Source organism: Phascolarctos cinereus, unplaced genomic scaffold (assembly GCF_003287225.1).
Source record: "Phascolarctos cinereus isolate Bilbo 61053 unplaced genomic scaffold, phaCin_HiC Scaffold_726;HRSCAF=1367, whole genome shotgun sequence".
In the NCBI taxonomy this organism is placed as follows: domain Eukaryota; kingdom Metazoa; phylum Chordata; class Mammalia; order Diprotodontia; family Phascolarctidae; genus Phascolarctos; species Phascolarctos cinereus.
Genome location: NW_027556098.1, coordinates 52,787,435 through 52,804,077, shown reverse-complemented (window position 1 = coordinate 52,804,077; position 16,643 = coordinate 52,787,435). Strand labels below are relative to the sequence as shown.

At 36.4% G+C, this 16,643-nt stretch overlaps 1 protein-coding gene across 4 annotated transcripts in view; it reads left to right on the top strand.

The window, feature by feature from the left end:
* The window catches only part of ITSN1 (intersectin 1), a 279,339-nt gene that overhangs the window by 186,199 nt on the left and 76,497 nt on the right, over positions 1-16,643 (top strand). For all 4 annotated transcript variants that reach the window (XM_020995909.2, XM_078146543.1, XM_020995907.2 and 1 more), the window contains 2 exons: positions 1,989-2,110; positions 9,487-9,604. In XM_020995909.2, the coding sequence (XP_020851568.1) occupies positions 1,989-2,110; positions 9,487-9,604 (240 nt within the window). The remainder of the gene's footprint in view (positions 1-1,988; positions 2,111-9,486; positions 9,605-16,643) is intronic.

Sequence of the window (16,643 nt, the reverse complement as noted above, 5' to 3'; positions counted from 1 at the left end):
GAAAAATAGATAATCAGTCACCATGGGTTTTCACTTGAGCTCCAGAAATTTGGCTCAGGGCATTGAGAGCAAATAAGCTTTATCTCAGTGTTCAGCCCTGCTGAGAATAATTGAATGATTCTAGAGTGTCTGAGTGCCTTTTATTTGATGCCCACATGAGTTTAAGCTTTCACTGAAACCCTCCTTGGTTTAGTGAGCTGGGTGTAGCTTGTCTGCATCTTGAGAAAACAAAGAAAGAAGCAAAGTTGGTGGCAGATTGCTTCCTGCATGTGCCAGTTTCATTTAAGAAGAGAACATTGGAAGCCAAATAGGTCACCACTTTGGATTTTGTCCATCCTAAACAGCTCTTCTAATCTAGAGGTTTTCACCGGTTTTCCTGGTGAGAGCTTTGAAACCCATTATTGCTTAGTCTCTAAGCACCAAGCAGAATCATCTATGCTTTTATTCAGTTTTACAATGGCATGAGCATTTCCACGAGGGCAGTTTAACCTGTAAATGTAAAATGGGAAATGATGGAAGGTATGATAATCCTTCTTGGTGTGAGTAGAGAAGAAGGAAATTCTACCACGGGCCAGGGCATTTTTCTGGTAGAATTCAGTCCAAATGGCATAGGGGAATAGACAAGTTTGTTGTGTATCGCTTCTGGAGGCTCCGAGAATGATTATAGATGTGTCAGTGTTCACTGAAAGGAAAATTTTGTTGTTTCATTCTTTGAAACTGCAATGCCAATAGAGATTGATTTTCAGAACTGTTCTGAAATACTCTTGGAATTTTTCCTTTGAGATTTTGACATTCAGGAGAAGTATAGCACTATTTCCCTTTTATAGATGTGTGCTAAATTGATAACTGCTCATAAAATGCCTTTTCTAACTTGTGGATTCTTCCCACCGGAGGCCCCTGAAGTCAGAAGACCGTTTATACCTTCACAGACTACAAATTGATTAGTGGAAAAATGTTTTCTTTAAAGAAAAAGATCATAATGGTAGTAGCAAAGGATACTGAAAATTTAGATTTTAAAATCAGCTTTTAGAAATTCAGTTGGTTTTTAGCTCTTCTGAGCAATGCAATGATCTAAGACAATTGTAAAAGACTCATGATGGGAAATGCTATCCACATCTAGAGAAAGAACTATGGAGTTTGAATGCAGATCGAAGCATACTTTATGCTCTTTTTTGTTGTTTTTTGTTTTTTCTTTCTCATGGTTTTTCCCTTTTTTTCTGATTCTTCTTTCATAATATGACTAATGTGAAAATATATTTAATATGATCATACATGTATAGCCTATATCAGATTGTGTGCTGTCTTGGGGAGGTGGAGTGGAGGGAGGCGGAATTTAGAACTCAAAATCTTACAAAAGCAAATGTTGAAAACTAAAAATAAATAAACTTTAGAAAAAGATAAATGTGCTCTATGGAAAAGAGGAAACGAATCTTGTGAAAAGAAAAAAAAGAGTGGGAAGGAGATAGAGTAGATTTCTGTTAATTATTCAAAAAAATTTAAAAAATAACTGGGAGGAATGGCTGTGAAATGTTGCCCTTTTAGATGAGGCCATAGTATTATTAGTTTTGTTTAATTGTTTTACTTTGTTACAAAACTCTCACAGAGTGAGGGTAACCTGTAACTGTCTGGAAAATAAAAATAATACATGTCAATAAAGCTTAATAAAAAAGAAAAAAAAGAAATTGAGCCAGTTTGTAAGGAAAAATATAATTTCTCTTTCTTCTTAGACTATAAAAGAATGAAAAACCTTATGTCTTTTATCTGAGTTGTATAAAATCATAGAATCCTAGTACTATGACAGGACCCTAGGAAGTGAGGTGAATTTCCCTGTGTAACTAGCACATGAGGGGGTAAAGACCAAGCAACTTTTCTAATTGCTTTGGTGCTAAACCAACCTAATAAATTAATTTTTGATGCTAGCTATGGACAAGGCAAAGGTGGTGCTAGATTTACTGTAGTGAGTCACTCATTTTTGTTTTGATTTTCAGAAATTGCCCAAGTTATCGCATCTTATACTGCTACTGGCCCAGAACAACTTACCCTGGCACCTGGACAACTAATTTTGATCCGAAAGAAGAATCCAGGAGGATGGTGGGAAGGAGAACTTCAAGTTAGTTCCTATATAATTTGTGTACAACATCATGTTCTAATTCTAACACATAAAATGTCGAAAAGAGAACACTACCAGGTGTATGTTCTCCTTCAAATGCCCATACATTTTAAAGATGGAACTTTTGACCTCCAAAATGGGAAGCCACCTTTCCATACATTTCAGAGTCAAATTACCCTGTAGTCCGAGCAGCTTGTATGCTTCTTTCCTCCTAATCCAGAAAGATTCAGCACTGACCCAGGCAGAAATGTGAAGTCAGCAAAATTTGTCTTTGGAGGCACACTTCTATGCATTTCCTTCCTCCTTTTTGTGGTGAAGTGAACGATTCCTCTATTTGGAATCCAAACGCGTTGGATTAAATAGCCTTAGCTCTACCACTTTTTAGCTGTGCAAGGTTGGATGAGTCACTTTAACCTCAGTTTCTTTTTCTGTAAAATAGGGACAGCAGTTCTTCATAGCACAACTTTGAATTGAAATAATGAAAATGAAATAAATGTAATATGAAAAGTGAAACAAATGAAATATGAAAAAATTAAATAATATATAGGAAATATCGTATAATCCTTGAAGCACATAGAAATGTTAGCTATCATTATGATTATTACTACTACTACTACTACTTTTTTCTCTCATGCTCCTCCTGTTTCCTGTTTTGCTTTAAAACACACACACACAATTTCCATCTCTTTTTTCAAGGTGTCACTTACCAAACACAAAGACAAATTCAATTCAACACATTTATCCAGTACCTACTACATATGAGGCACCATGTTGAGTGCTATCAGAATATAAAAGATGAATACAATGAGGTCCCTGCCCTTATGGAACATCAAGCCTAGAATGATAAAATAAAACTTGTATAAAAACAACTTTCTTACAAAGTAAAGTATGAAGGAGTGAAAGGGGTGCAAATATAGCATAAAGTATTAAGAGGAAGACCAGTGTGTTATCTTGCCAAACTTGTTTGATTAGTGTTCGTATTCTAGTCACACAATGTAGGAAATTACTTTGATGAGAGAGATTTAATGGTTACAGAGCGAAGTAGGGAATACAGAATGGGTGTCAACCAGCATTCCTTCCTGGAGTGAATGTTGTCGCTGCAGCTACTGAACCATCACCCTGAACATTCCTGGATCACCCCAGACCTGTGATTCCTGATTACTGGAGACCTGGTAGGGCCCATCAGTATATGTCACTGGGAAAGTAAAATGGAGCTTTGAGTGATTCAAAACCTCTCTCATAGGGAGAAATTTTAATACTCCAAAGGAAGGTTGTATGGAAAAGTACTCATAGTAAACTCATGACCCTGACTGAGGACTTTATCAGTGTCTCACATTGTGATATTGAGTGTGGCCTTGTGAAATATCCCTGGAGAAAGTAGATCCTGGTCATGGGTGTTATCTGCTTGCTTTGTCTCTGAGGGGGAGGCAGGAGCTAGGGGAAGCTGATATCTGGGAAACAGAAATAAGTTAAAAAACAAAACTTAACATGAACCTTATCTCTGGGAGTTCTTGAGACTGGAGGAGGGTTGAAAGGGATGTTATTGGCAGCCTAGGATGAAGGGAATGTGCTATTCACACCAGTGGCTTATGGAATAAGTACAGGACTTAAGCCTTTTGAATCAACCCACAAGCCAATAATCTACTGATGTTTTCTTCCTTTGGTATCTTACACCTGCCTCCTTCAGTCAACAAAGATTTCTTTAACGTGTGTGTGCCAGGGAATCTGCTAGGTATTAGGGGGACAAAGATGAAAATGAACACTTTGCTCCCCTAACAGGGAGACGACGTGTGTGTGTGTGTGTGTGTGTGTGTGTGTGTGTGTGTGTGTGTGTGTGTAAGCATTTATAAAATATGTGCAAGGTAAAATATTATTTGGGGGGAAGGGATGGTACCTACAGCTGGGATAATTAGGAGTGGTTTAACTTGTAAAAAATGCTGAAAAATTCCTTATCTTAAGGATGTACAAAGCTGCATTTTCTGTTGAGAGCATTCAGGAGGCAACTGGGATAGTTCAGTCATTGTGGCCCTGTAGTCTAAGCCAAAAGTGGTCCATCATCCCAGTTATTCTTTTGGTAGCTGATCCTAGTGGTACAAAGAATTGGGCTTTGTGGTTGAGGGTTGAGTAATCCTAATGGGACTAGGATGATACACCTAAATAGAGGCTACTCTTTCTCTAGCCTAAAGGGATATAAGAAAATTCTGTTAATAAAGAAGACAAGAATGGAGAGGGGAAAAAAAGAAAGACAATTATGGGATTTTTTAGAGTTATTCAAAATTTAAAAATTTTAGAGTTGTTAGGATTACATTTCTTCTGTCCTCAGGGGTGTGCCAGTGTTTAGCACCTGGCTAGACACACTTCTAAGTATAATCTGAATTATTAACATTTTCTCCATCACTTTAAAAAAATGCATTATGGAATACACTAATCTAAAAGTAGATAGGAAAACTTAAATCAAAATTATTAAATCAGTAAGTGGGATGTTCCAACCATCCACACCCATGAAGTGGGATATATACAACCTTTGCTGTATAAGTTATCAAAAAAATCCAAGCACTGGCCAATTTGCATTCATATTTCTATAAAACAAATCACAAAATTCAGTCTATAACGCAAGCAGTTCTAGATTAAAAACTCAGCATTTTTCAGTTTTATTGCTGAAGCCAATTATTCTAATTACTGTGTATTATTATGCTTCTTATGCTGGCTATTCTTTATTCCCTGTATTACCCAGAAATCTCTCTTCTGTCTCTCTGTCTCTCTGTCTCTCTCTATGTCTCTCTGTCTCTGTCATCTGTGTGACTCTGTCTCTCTCTGTCTCTCTCTGTCTCTGTCTCTCTCTGTCTCTCTGTCTCTCTCTCTGTCTCTGTCTCTCTCTCTCTCTCTCTCTCTCACACACACACACACACACACACACACACACACACACACACACAGAGTCTTCAAAGCCAGGCTTCTGCAATTTAACTTACCTTAAGGGCCACAGAAAGGGAAGGCCACTTTCCTGAACTATCAGAAGGGTGATCTGTACAACACCAGGAGGCATCTGCTCTTATTGCCAAACAGTGAGTAAAAGGCTCTAGCAGACCTGAACTGTGCAACACCTGCCTATTTCTTCTGCTCAAACTAGATTATATTGCTTCTGGTCATGTAACCTCCAGCTAGGCCCAAGGCTGTATCTCATTTCTACTTCCAAAGATAATAAAACTTCCTCTTGAAAGACCTGCCAATGAATAAATCAGTTTGGAATGAGTAGTATCTGGCTGCTACATACAAACCTCTACCATGAGTTCATGTGACTCATTGGGGACCATAGTATTTGCCCGAGAAAAAACTATCCCATTTTATAACAAATGATCTCCCTCCCCTCCCCCAACACATACACCTTGACTCATTTAGGCATCATAGCCATATTGAATGGAGAGAGGTAGGGAAGGGGCAGGGTCTTTCTCCCTCTTACCCATACTGCTAAGGGGAACCAGTATGTTGCCTAATATGAAGGAGAGCTAAAGACAGCTTACCACTGTGTGGATTTTCTTGCTACATTGACAACTCCGGGTGGGTAGGTAGGTACCATGTCATTTACCTCTTTTCATTGACCACAATGCCTAGTAGAGTGCTAGGCACATACTAGGTGCTCAATAAATACTTGTGGAATTGAATCGAATTTCAAGAAAGTGGCGATGACATTGGGAAAATATGAGTGTAATCAATGGAAATATTTAGGCCTAAAGAATTTTAAATTCAACTTAGAGGATTTCAATAGGCATGTCCAAATGTACTAACAGAATATAGTGCTTTTATGCAAGGCATGGGGTTCCCCTCATAACCCCAGTTAATGTAGACCTGAGAAATCCAGTATATAATTAGAAGGTATTAATGAGTTGTTTAACTATAAAAATACATCTAAGCCAATGTTTTAATACGCATGAGTAAAGTGAAAATGCCTTTCTGATTGTTCAAGAGGAGAACAGTCTATGATAGATCAGATGAACTGGCCATACCTCCAGGGGCTTTAACTAGGAGAGCCCTGGATGAAGTTCAGTATTTTGAGTTGGAGAATACCAAGACATTTGCAAACCAGGTGCTGCTTGTGGAGAAGACCCTTACAGGAGGAAGAAAATTTCTCTTCTCCCCTCTCCCATTGACCAAATTGCTTTGAAGAGGAGCTACTAGGCTAGAAGGAGATACTGCATTCAGTGAGGAGCAGAAGACACATATGTTCCAGACTGTCAGATATACAGAGCACTAGTCACTAGAGTGAAGAAGCAGTTTCAAAAAAGTATGACTCGGTGCAGCTAGGTGGCACAGTGGATAGAGTACCAGCCCTGGATTCAGGAGGACTTGAGTTCAAATCCAGCCTCAGGCACATAACACTTACTAGCTGTGTGACCTTGGGCAAGTCACTTAACCCCAGTTGCCTAAAAATTTAAAAAATAAAAAACCCTATGAAGAATGAAAGAACTTCTAAAACCAGGTACCAGAGATTGTGATTTGCCTTTATCCCACATATGCTTTACACATTTCACTGTCATTGTACCCTAAATTTGAGCCCATTCTTCCCATAGATGCTGTGCATATTTGTGGGAGAGTTTATCCCAGGTTTATGGGGGGTATGTTTTATAGTTTTCTTACTACTTCATAAATAGTGCTCTTACTATATCCTCTTCATAAATGCCTTTCCCAAGAGGCAATTGTATAATGGCTGACTATTAAAGTAAAGAACACTAGTGGGGGCTCGTGAGTATAGTGTTTATCTAAGAATATAGTTCTGTATACTTTCCCCTAGAAACTGAGTTAGCAGCTACCTTTGATCTTGGGATCCATCCTATGAGTACAAGTGCAAATTGCAAGAATTCCTGAGAAATGCTTATGTACAGAGAGATTTGTAATGTGTAAAACAAACATGTCATACTTACTATTTTTTTAATGGGCCTGTGACCAAAGCAGACGAGCAATTTCTTTGGAATATACAGTCTTAGAGAGCTGTCTGAGGCAGTTTAAAAGTAGTCTTCATATTCTCTAAGCAGAGGCAACATGGTACACTGGATAGTGAACAAAGCCTTGGGCATGTACTGCTTGTGTGTCCTGGGCAAGTCACTTATCATCTCGGCGCTCCAGGCAGCTAAGCTTGTATGTTCCAGAGAAATTGCTAGTCTGCTTTGTTTGAGGGGATTTCCTCCTCGGGAATTCTTGATATCAATAACATCATAAGCCCATTAAAAAAATATTCTAAGCATGATGTGTACATATAGCAAATCTCTCTGTCCATAAATATCTTTCAGGGATTCTTATAATTTTGCACTTGTTCTCATGGGATGGATCCCAAGTGATTAGCCAGTGAATCACTTGATTATCTGAAACAAATAACTAAGGGAACAAAATGATAATAATAATAGCAGTGTATACTTAGAACACATTTGAAGGTTTACAAAGCATTTTCCTTATAACAATCTGATAAGGTAGCTATTATCTTCATTTTACATAGCGGAAACTGAGACTTAGATGTTAAGTGTTTTCCCAAGGTTATAAAGCTGGTAAGAGGCTAGACAATATTTTAAACGAAGGTCTTCTTGACATGAGGTTCAGTGTTCTTTCCAGCAGAAATATTCAGTTAACAAGCAAACGTAATTAAAGTGTTTATTATGTACCACGTACTGTGCTAAGTACTAGAGATATAAAGAAAGACAAAAACAATATACTACACTAATCTGAGAAAAGGCTTTTACTTCTTATTTTCAGCCACCCCAATAAATTTCTGAATTCAAAATGGAAATTATTCATGTAATGGATTAAAATCATATCTAGATTAGCTACTTTGTAATTTAATCAATGAAAGATTGCTCCAAATAGCTAAAAATAAGAGTCCATATCAGAACAACTTTGAGGTTCCAACTTAGACCCCCAAGATTAGCAAAAGTGATAATATATGTTACTAGCCAATGTTGGATAATCAGTGGGAAAGCAGGCACACTGATGGATTGTTGGTAAAACTGTGAAGTGGTTCAACCATTCTAGAAATTATGTTCAGAAAGAGACTAAAATGTCAATATCCTTTGATTCAGAAATCCTACTACTAGCTTGTATCCCAGGGAACTCAGTGACAAAAAAAGGTCCCATATATACCAGAATATTTTTTCAGCACTTTTTGCAATAGCAAAGAACTGGAAACAAATGAGATGCTTATAAATTTGGTAATGATTAAACAGATTATATAATGGCATAAACTGTACTATAAGAAATGATGAATATAAAGAAGCATGAGAAATCTTCTATGAACGTATATGAAATGAAGTAAGCCAGACCAGGAAAACAATATACACAATGACTATATGTAAATGAAAACAACAACAAAGCCCAAAACTTGAATACTTTGTAATTATCATAATGAAGCTTAGTGTTGAAGAAGGGGTGAGAAAATGCTTCTTTCTCTCTTTGTTCAGAGATGGTCTATGGGCATGGAAAATTATGTGTAATCCTAACTCAGCTAATATGTTGCTTAACTTTACTCAACTTTCCCTCCCTGCTCCTCTTCCACAGCCACTGGCTTCTTTCTTATTCTTTGTTACATAGGATAGCTCTCAGTGGCAGAGGAAGGAAGAATATATTTGGAAAAGAAGGTGATATAAAATCAAAAGATATAAAAATTTTTTTCTTTTCTTTTTTGGCCAGGCAGTGGGGTTAAGTGACTTGCCTAGGGTCACACAGCTAGTAAGTGTTATGTGTCTGAGGTCTGATTTGAACTCAGGTCCTCCTGACTCCAGGGCCAGTGCTCCACCCACTACACCACCTAGCTGCTCCTAATTTTTTTTTTTTTAAAGAAACGTAATGTCCAGAGCAAGAGAAAAGTTAGTCCTTTTGATCTCTGCCCTGGCCAAACCACATGTAGGGCATTGTGTCCGTTTCTGAACACCACATTTTAGGAAAAAAATGAACAAAACTGGAAGGTGAATAAGATCGTGAGAAGATGTAAAATTATTCCATACAAAGGTTGGTGGAGATACCTGGAAGTGTTTAACCTAGAGAAAAGAAATCTTAAGAACACATGTGATCATTGTCTTCAGATACTTAAAGGACTGATATATGGAAGCGGAATTAGGTTCATTCTTTTTTTTTTTTTTGGTTCAACATAAAGGAAAGAATTCCTAATAATAAGAGCTATCCAGAAATGAATTAGACTCCTGAGTGGAGGAGTGAGTTCTTCATTCCTGGAAGTCTTCAGGGGGAGGGTGAATATCTATCAGTCGTGTTGTAGATGAGACTCAAGCTTTTGAGGTCTCTTCCAACACTAGGATTCTGTAATTATTGTCTTCTTGTGCAAGTTTAGTGGTTATTCAACATCTGAAACTTTTAAAATATATTTATTTTCTTCTTAGGCACGTGGGAAAAAGCGTCAGATAGGCTGGTTCCCAGCTAATTATGTAAAACTTTTAAGTCCTGGTACCAGTAAAATAACACCAACGGAGCCACCTAAGTCATTAGCACTACCTACAGGTAAGTAACTTAGACTCTTCAATCAAAAAATAGTTTTATCTCAAACTTGATTGTTCCTGTTAGAGTCTTCATAGACAAGGCTTTCTCTTTTGTATCGAAGCTTTCTCTCAGCATTTTCAATAGCTCTTGGAACTGAGAAGTTTTACTGTGTAGAGTACCATAGTACATAGGCAGCAAGGTGGTGCAGGGGATAGAGTGCCGAGCCCAGAGTCAGGCAGATTTGTGTTCCTGAGTTCAATTCTGACCTTAGACACTTACTAGCTGTGTGACCCTGGGAAAGTTGCTTAACCTTGTTTGCCTCCGTTTTCTCATCTGTACGATGAGCTGGAGAAGGAAATGGCAAACCACGCCCGTATCTTTGCCAAGAAAAACCCAAATGGGGTCACAAAGAGTTGGGCATGACTGAAAAATGATTGAAGTACCATAGTGCTTTTGTTGGAATATTCTTCTGGAAAGAATCATATTTTTTACACTAAAAGCAGTGTTATTTATTGATTCTCTTCTAAAGAATTGAATTGTGGAATAAAGAATAAAGAATTGGAAAGCATGGGGGGAGGTGGAGTAAGGAGCAAGATGTAAGAGTTTTTAAATTAATAAATGTTAGGAGAGGATGATCTAAGATAACAGCATGAAAGGAGAGAAGGGAATCAGGTTTTTTACTTTGTACACCCCATAAAAACCAGCAAGAGAAACAACAAAGAAAAAATATAACTAAAAATCCACACAAGAAAACAAAATTAAAACAAATATTTTTTAAATGATAGAGTAGGTTGATAAATCCCCATACTATGAATGCAGACTTTAGTATATCCTAGAGAACTCAACCAGTAAATTATATTGGAACCACCATCATCACAAGCCAAACTCTTGCTCACACTCATCTGGATATAACATTGATACTTAAAAACTTAAGAGTAGCATTTTAAATTGATGTCTTGATGCCAAATGCTCATAACCTCCAAGCTGCATGTAATGAAAATTTTTCAATATGTAGAGACCTTGCAGAAGAGATCCAAATCATGTGCAACAGGATGAGTTATATGCCATTGCTGTTGTCTTATTTGCTATTGGAGTCGTTCTGAGGATGGTTTCTATGAGCCTACAGAGGATAAGCTTATATCATAATATTTTTATTTGACTACAGAAAGCACTTATTTTGTCTACTTGTGCAGTAGTCTGTGGAATGCCTTAATACTAGGATTTTCCTTCTGTTGATTCCGTGTATCTTGTTTGTACATAGTTGTTTGCATGTTGTTCTCCTCCCCCCATTATAATGTGAGCTCCTTGAGAGCAGGACTATCTTTTTGTCTTTTTTTTTTCTATCTTCTCTGTAGGATATAAAGTACCTCACACATAGTAGGTACTTAATAAATACTTACTGACGAACACATTCAATATAAAAGAATAATAGCAGGAAAGAGACTTGTCCTAGGACTGTTTCTCTCTAAATTCCATTAAAAAAGATGAGATGTTAATTAATGATAATAGTAATACGAGTAATAAATATTAGAGCAATTGAATTTGCTATAAAAATGAAAAATGATAATAATAACAAAATTATAATATATTAATAGTAAAAATATAAATACTCAGAGTGATTTAATTTGCTAAAGTAGCAGAAGTTACGGAAAGAAAAATAAATATAAAGAAACCGTGTGGGATAGGCTGAGAGACTCTCAAATATAGACCACACATTCAAAGAATTGACACTGGAAAGAAAAATTTGTCACAAGACTAAATAAAAGAAGAACTTGAAGGAAAAAAATCAAGGGAGGAAATCAAGCTAGAATTAGAAAATGCTTAAAAGAAAAACCACACACTTCATGGAAATAACAAAAAAAAAATATAGTTGCCTTAGTTGCCTAGAGCAGAGATTTCAAACTCGGCTTCCAAGCAGCCCACAAAACTTCCAAATGGAGCCAGAACCAGATAAAATATAATTGGGAAATATTTAACAAAACAAATAAAAATACAATAAAACACAGATCATGTTAACTTGTGGTTTTCTAAGTCACTATGAGGCCCATCTGTTTCTGTTTGAATTGGATCCCACTGAGAGTCAGGGGACTTATCCATTGTCATACAACCATTATATATGTCAGAACTGGTACTTGAATTCAGGATTTCCTGGCTTCAAGGCAAACTCTGTGCCATGCTTCCTCTTATACAGAGAATACAGTGAAGAGAACATGAAAGAGGAATTTCTAAAAATCTAATGAAGCAACTGTTAGCAGTTTACTATATTGGGAAATAGTATTACATGACTGGTTGGAAATATGTGTTAAAAATGACCAAATTATCAGAATTATTAGAAAGTACATAGACTGTGGATGCCCTTTACTAGCTGAAGAAGACAGACCCCAATGCAGCAGTCTCAGGATTTCTGACATCTCAGAAAATTTAGTAAAGCAATACATTGAATTTAGAATCAAAAGACCTGAGTTAAAGTCCATCGTATTGCCTTGGACAGGTCATTTTAATTCTGTGAGGCAGCTCTTGGTGCAATGGATAGAGTACTAGGCCTGAAATCAGGAAGGCCTGAGTTCAAATGTAGCCTCAGGTAATTCCTAGCTGTAGGATCCTGAGCAAGTCACTTAGTTTCTAGTTGCCTCAGTTTCCTTAACTTTAAAATGAGCATGATAGCAGCAGCTACCTCACAGGATTGTTGTGAAGATCCAATGAGATAATTTTTTTTGTTATTAATTTATTTTGATTTATCAACAATCACTTCCATAAGCTTTTGAGTTTTAAATTTTTTTCCCATTCCCTCCCCAAGATGGCGGACAATCTGATATAGGCTATACATGTACACATTAGTGATGATGTAAGTAGGAATTAGAACCAATAGGAGGAACCACCAGAAAGAAGAAATAATACACAACAGAAGAAAAAAAAATAGCAAACGGTATGCTTCAATCTTCATTCAAACTCCATAGTTCTTTTCTTTGGATGTGGATAGCATTTTCCATCATGAGACTTTTGGAGATGTCTTAGATCCTTGCATTGTTGAGAAGGGCTAAGTCTATCAAAGTTAGTCATCGCACAATGTGGCTGTTACTGTGTACATCATTCTTCTGGTTCCTTATCTATAAAATGAATGGGTTGGACTACACTCTTTTTTAATGATTCTTTGAACAATTTTCCTAGGAAACTGTGAGAAAAAAAAATCCTAGAATTAGCAAAAATATCCAACAAAAGACAAATAAATATGAAAACTATAAGGAAATATGAGATGAAATATCAAATATAACTTTGAAAAAGAAAACTGGTTAAAGATTTAGTCAGTACAGTGCTCTAAAGGTTCTGTTTTGTTAGGTTCTGGTTCATCTAGTGAATAGGAATGAGCACCACCAAGTCTCAAAATCCACTGTGAAGTAAGAATCAAATAATAATTGTCTGGTAGTAGAAAAAGATTAGAAAAATAGGTCGGTGTAACAGAATTAGAGCACAATGTATACAGAAAATTAATGTTTGATAAGCTCACACTTAAAAACCAGTAGAGAATGAAACTACTGTTCAGGAACGAATACTATGTGGCCAAAAAAATGGGTTTAGATCCATATATCCCACAATGTCCCACAATAAACTGTATCGATAATCTAAAATTTTAAAGTTATTTAAAAATTGAAGAAATGGAATAAAACATTTACTCTAACTTTAAGAGAAGGGTCATTTTAATGAAACAAATAGAAAAATTATTGGAAAAATTATTGATGGGTTTGAATATATAAAGAGAAAAGAATTTTGCATAACAAAAGCAATGAAAAAAGAAATGGACTGGGAAAGGTATTTGCAGAAAAAAATCAGATAAATATATCAGATAATTGTTTGATGTACAGATATTATAAGGAACTACTACATGATATATGATACATTATAGGGCAGCAATGGTGAAAGGGTATGAATAGACAATTTTTGAAGAAGGAAATATAAACTGTTAATAGTCCTATGAAAAGAAACATTCCATGATAATCAGAGAAGTCAGCCTAAAGACATTAAGACAGCCTAAAGATAAAACTTTTAACCCATTAAAATGACAAAAATAGCGAGTGAGTGAGAGAGGGAGAGAGAGAGAGAGAGAGAGAGAGAGAGAGAGAGAGAGAGACAGACAGACAGAGAGAGAGAGAGAGAGAGAGAGAGAGAGACAGAGAGAGAGAGAGATTGAGAGAGATTGAGAGATTGGCGTGGCTTCCAGGAAACATATACATTGTTGGAGTGACTGTGTATCAATATAGGCATTTTGGAGAGCAGTATGGCAATATACGGTGTCATAAAAGTAATCATACCTTTATACCTGGTGGTTCTTTTGCTAAGACTTTATAAAATATTAGAAAATTTAAAAATAATGTAGATATAAGAAAATTCATAGCAGACACAACAAAAACATTTTACTTTGTTGTTTGTTGATTCCTTTGGTTCTATCCTGTTAAAAGCTTATGATTTTATGTAAATTTTTATTTTAATAGTGTTTTTTGGTAATTTTGAGGGGTTTGGTGGTTTTATATATGTATGTATAGTGTATATACAAGCACACACATACATCTATGTCTGTCAAGGATTTAAGTGGGTTAAGAGATTAAGTTGGGAAGTAATTATGTGGGGTACTATTTATAAAGGTGAATATTGGCTTCAATCACGTAGAGTACATTGGATACCAAAATGATCTGTGGCACTTTGAATAGATGAGTTGTTTTAATGCATAGCATGTAATGTTGTGCCCTCCTAAACAGCTACAAAGGAACAATCTATAGTCTTAGAGCTGAGCTATTAAGTGCCTTCAATCAGAAAAGCATTTAGCTGAATATATTCATAGTATTTGAAGAAAGATGGGAATAGAAGAGCAGAAATCTCCTTTAGATCATAATTCTTGGGTGTCATTTGTGGTCAGTGTAGATGTGTTGGTTCAAGTTTCCCTATTCCAGTAACTGTTTATCAAAAAAGCTTTTTGTCAGATCTTTGATTTCATTTTCATTGGCATAGAAGGAAACTCTGGGTGAAGAAACCTCCCTTTACCAATGTTCATTTGTACCTACTCTGTAATATTTTTGTTAGAGTTGTGTGGTTTGCCCAGGGTCGCACAGTCACCATCTGGCTCTGGGAACCCACTTGCTAGGTGTTTACTCACCAAAGTATGTCCAGAATTCCCTGCTGATTCCATCCTTGCTTCCCTGATGTTTAAAGTGAGAAGCCATGGCAGTTAATATTCTTCCTCTCTCTTTCACACTGTTAAACTCAGTCACCACAGAGTTCTGGAGGATGGGAGCCCAAGTTAATTTGTTCTTCTAACTTATAGGGCTAGCAAATTCCTGCCTCTGCATCCCTTATTCCTGTGATTCAGAGTTGTCCTTTGCAGAGGTGAAAGTCTTTTTCTGCTTCTAATTCTCTCTACATTCTCATTTTTATCCAGCTCTTCCCTGCTGTTGTGGGGAGGAGTAATACCATCATCATCCTATTAGTTATATGGTCAACAGGGCAGTTAGTGTATGGTGACTTGCATGATCTTCAGACATCTAAAATGAAGACTCACCTTCTTTCCCCCTAAACCTTCCCCTCTTCCAGATTTACGTATTTCAGGGACATCCCTATCTTCTCAATTAAGCTTTGTAACCTCTGAATCATTCTTGACTCTTCCCTATCCCTCACTTCCAAATTAAATCAGTTGACAAGTCTAATTGATTATTACCTCTACCACATTCCTTTGCATTTTTCTCCTTTTCTCCACTAAGTTGACCACCAGTATTTCAGGCCCTCAGCACCTCTTACCTGGACTAATATAATAGCTCTTCTTGCTCCCATTCTCTCCTCTCCCTAATCTAGCCTCCATTCACCTATGTTATACAATGCAAATCTAAATTTTGTCAGCTCCTTGCTAAAAAACCCTCTGTGGTTTCCCATTTCCTCTTAAATAAAATACAAATTTATCCTGTCATTTAAAGACCTTCACAATCTGGCTACTTTCCAACTTTGTCTCCCCTTCACAAACTCTGTGTTGCAATCAAATTGGACTACTAGCTTTTCCCTGTATTTAACGTTCTGTCTCTTCCTTCTTTGCATTTCCACCAGTCACCCTCAATGCCTGCAGTGCCCTGCCTCCTCATTGCTGCATCTCGGAATCATATCTTTCTTGAAGAATGAGGTCAACTCTAGCTACCACCTACTTAACAATTTTTCAGTTGTTAATGTTTTCTTCTTTCTCAAATTGACTTACTCCTCTGTGAGCATGTTATGTCTCCCTGTTGTACCTACTTGAAGGTAGAGAATGTTTCATTTTAGCCTTGGTATTTCATCAGCTTAGCAAGTGCCTTGACACTTAATAAATGTTTGTTCAATTAAATTAAATGAAAGTTGTTGACCAACCAAATTTGACAGTGCTTCCTTGTTTAAACCCTAATTACACTGGACCTGAAACTGTGAGAGGTAGAGTGACTAAGCACTTTTTCTTTGTTTAGAGGGATCTAAAGCCTTAGCATACCACTGTGGACAAACTTGAGATTCCCTAGAGTTGTCAAGTCAAAGAGTAATGGTAATTAGTAATTAGTAAAAGAGTAATACCTAATCATGGTAATGTAGATCTGAAGAAAATCCAAATCACATATAGCTTGACTTGGAATGGCTAATATAAAACTAAAATATAATTGTGAAAGTTCACCTAAGGTATAAATATAGGAAGTCCTTATTTTCTAAAACTAATTGGTACCAGGAAAAGGGCACCAAAATGAATCCACTTAAGATGGGAATCAACATCTCATAGTAAACTGGGGAAATGGTTTGATTTGGACATTATCTCAAAAATTCCAACTAAAATCTATAATAATAAATCCATTTTATCTTATTAATAAACAATTGAGGTTATAATTGCAACTATGTGCTAATTCCTAGAACTAAGTATTGCTCAAGTTGATTTTTGTTTGGTGTGATTTTTCTAAAAACGTTGTATGATATTAAAATTCATAGTCCTTTTTTTCATGTTTGACTTCTGCACCATGATCATAGAGGAGATATCATTGTAATAATATTTGCAAGTTTTATCAGTTTTCCT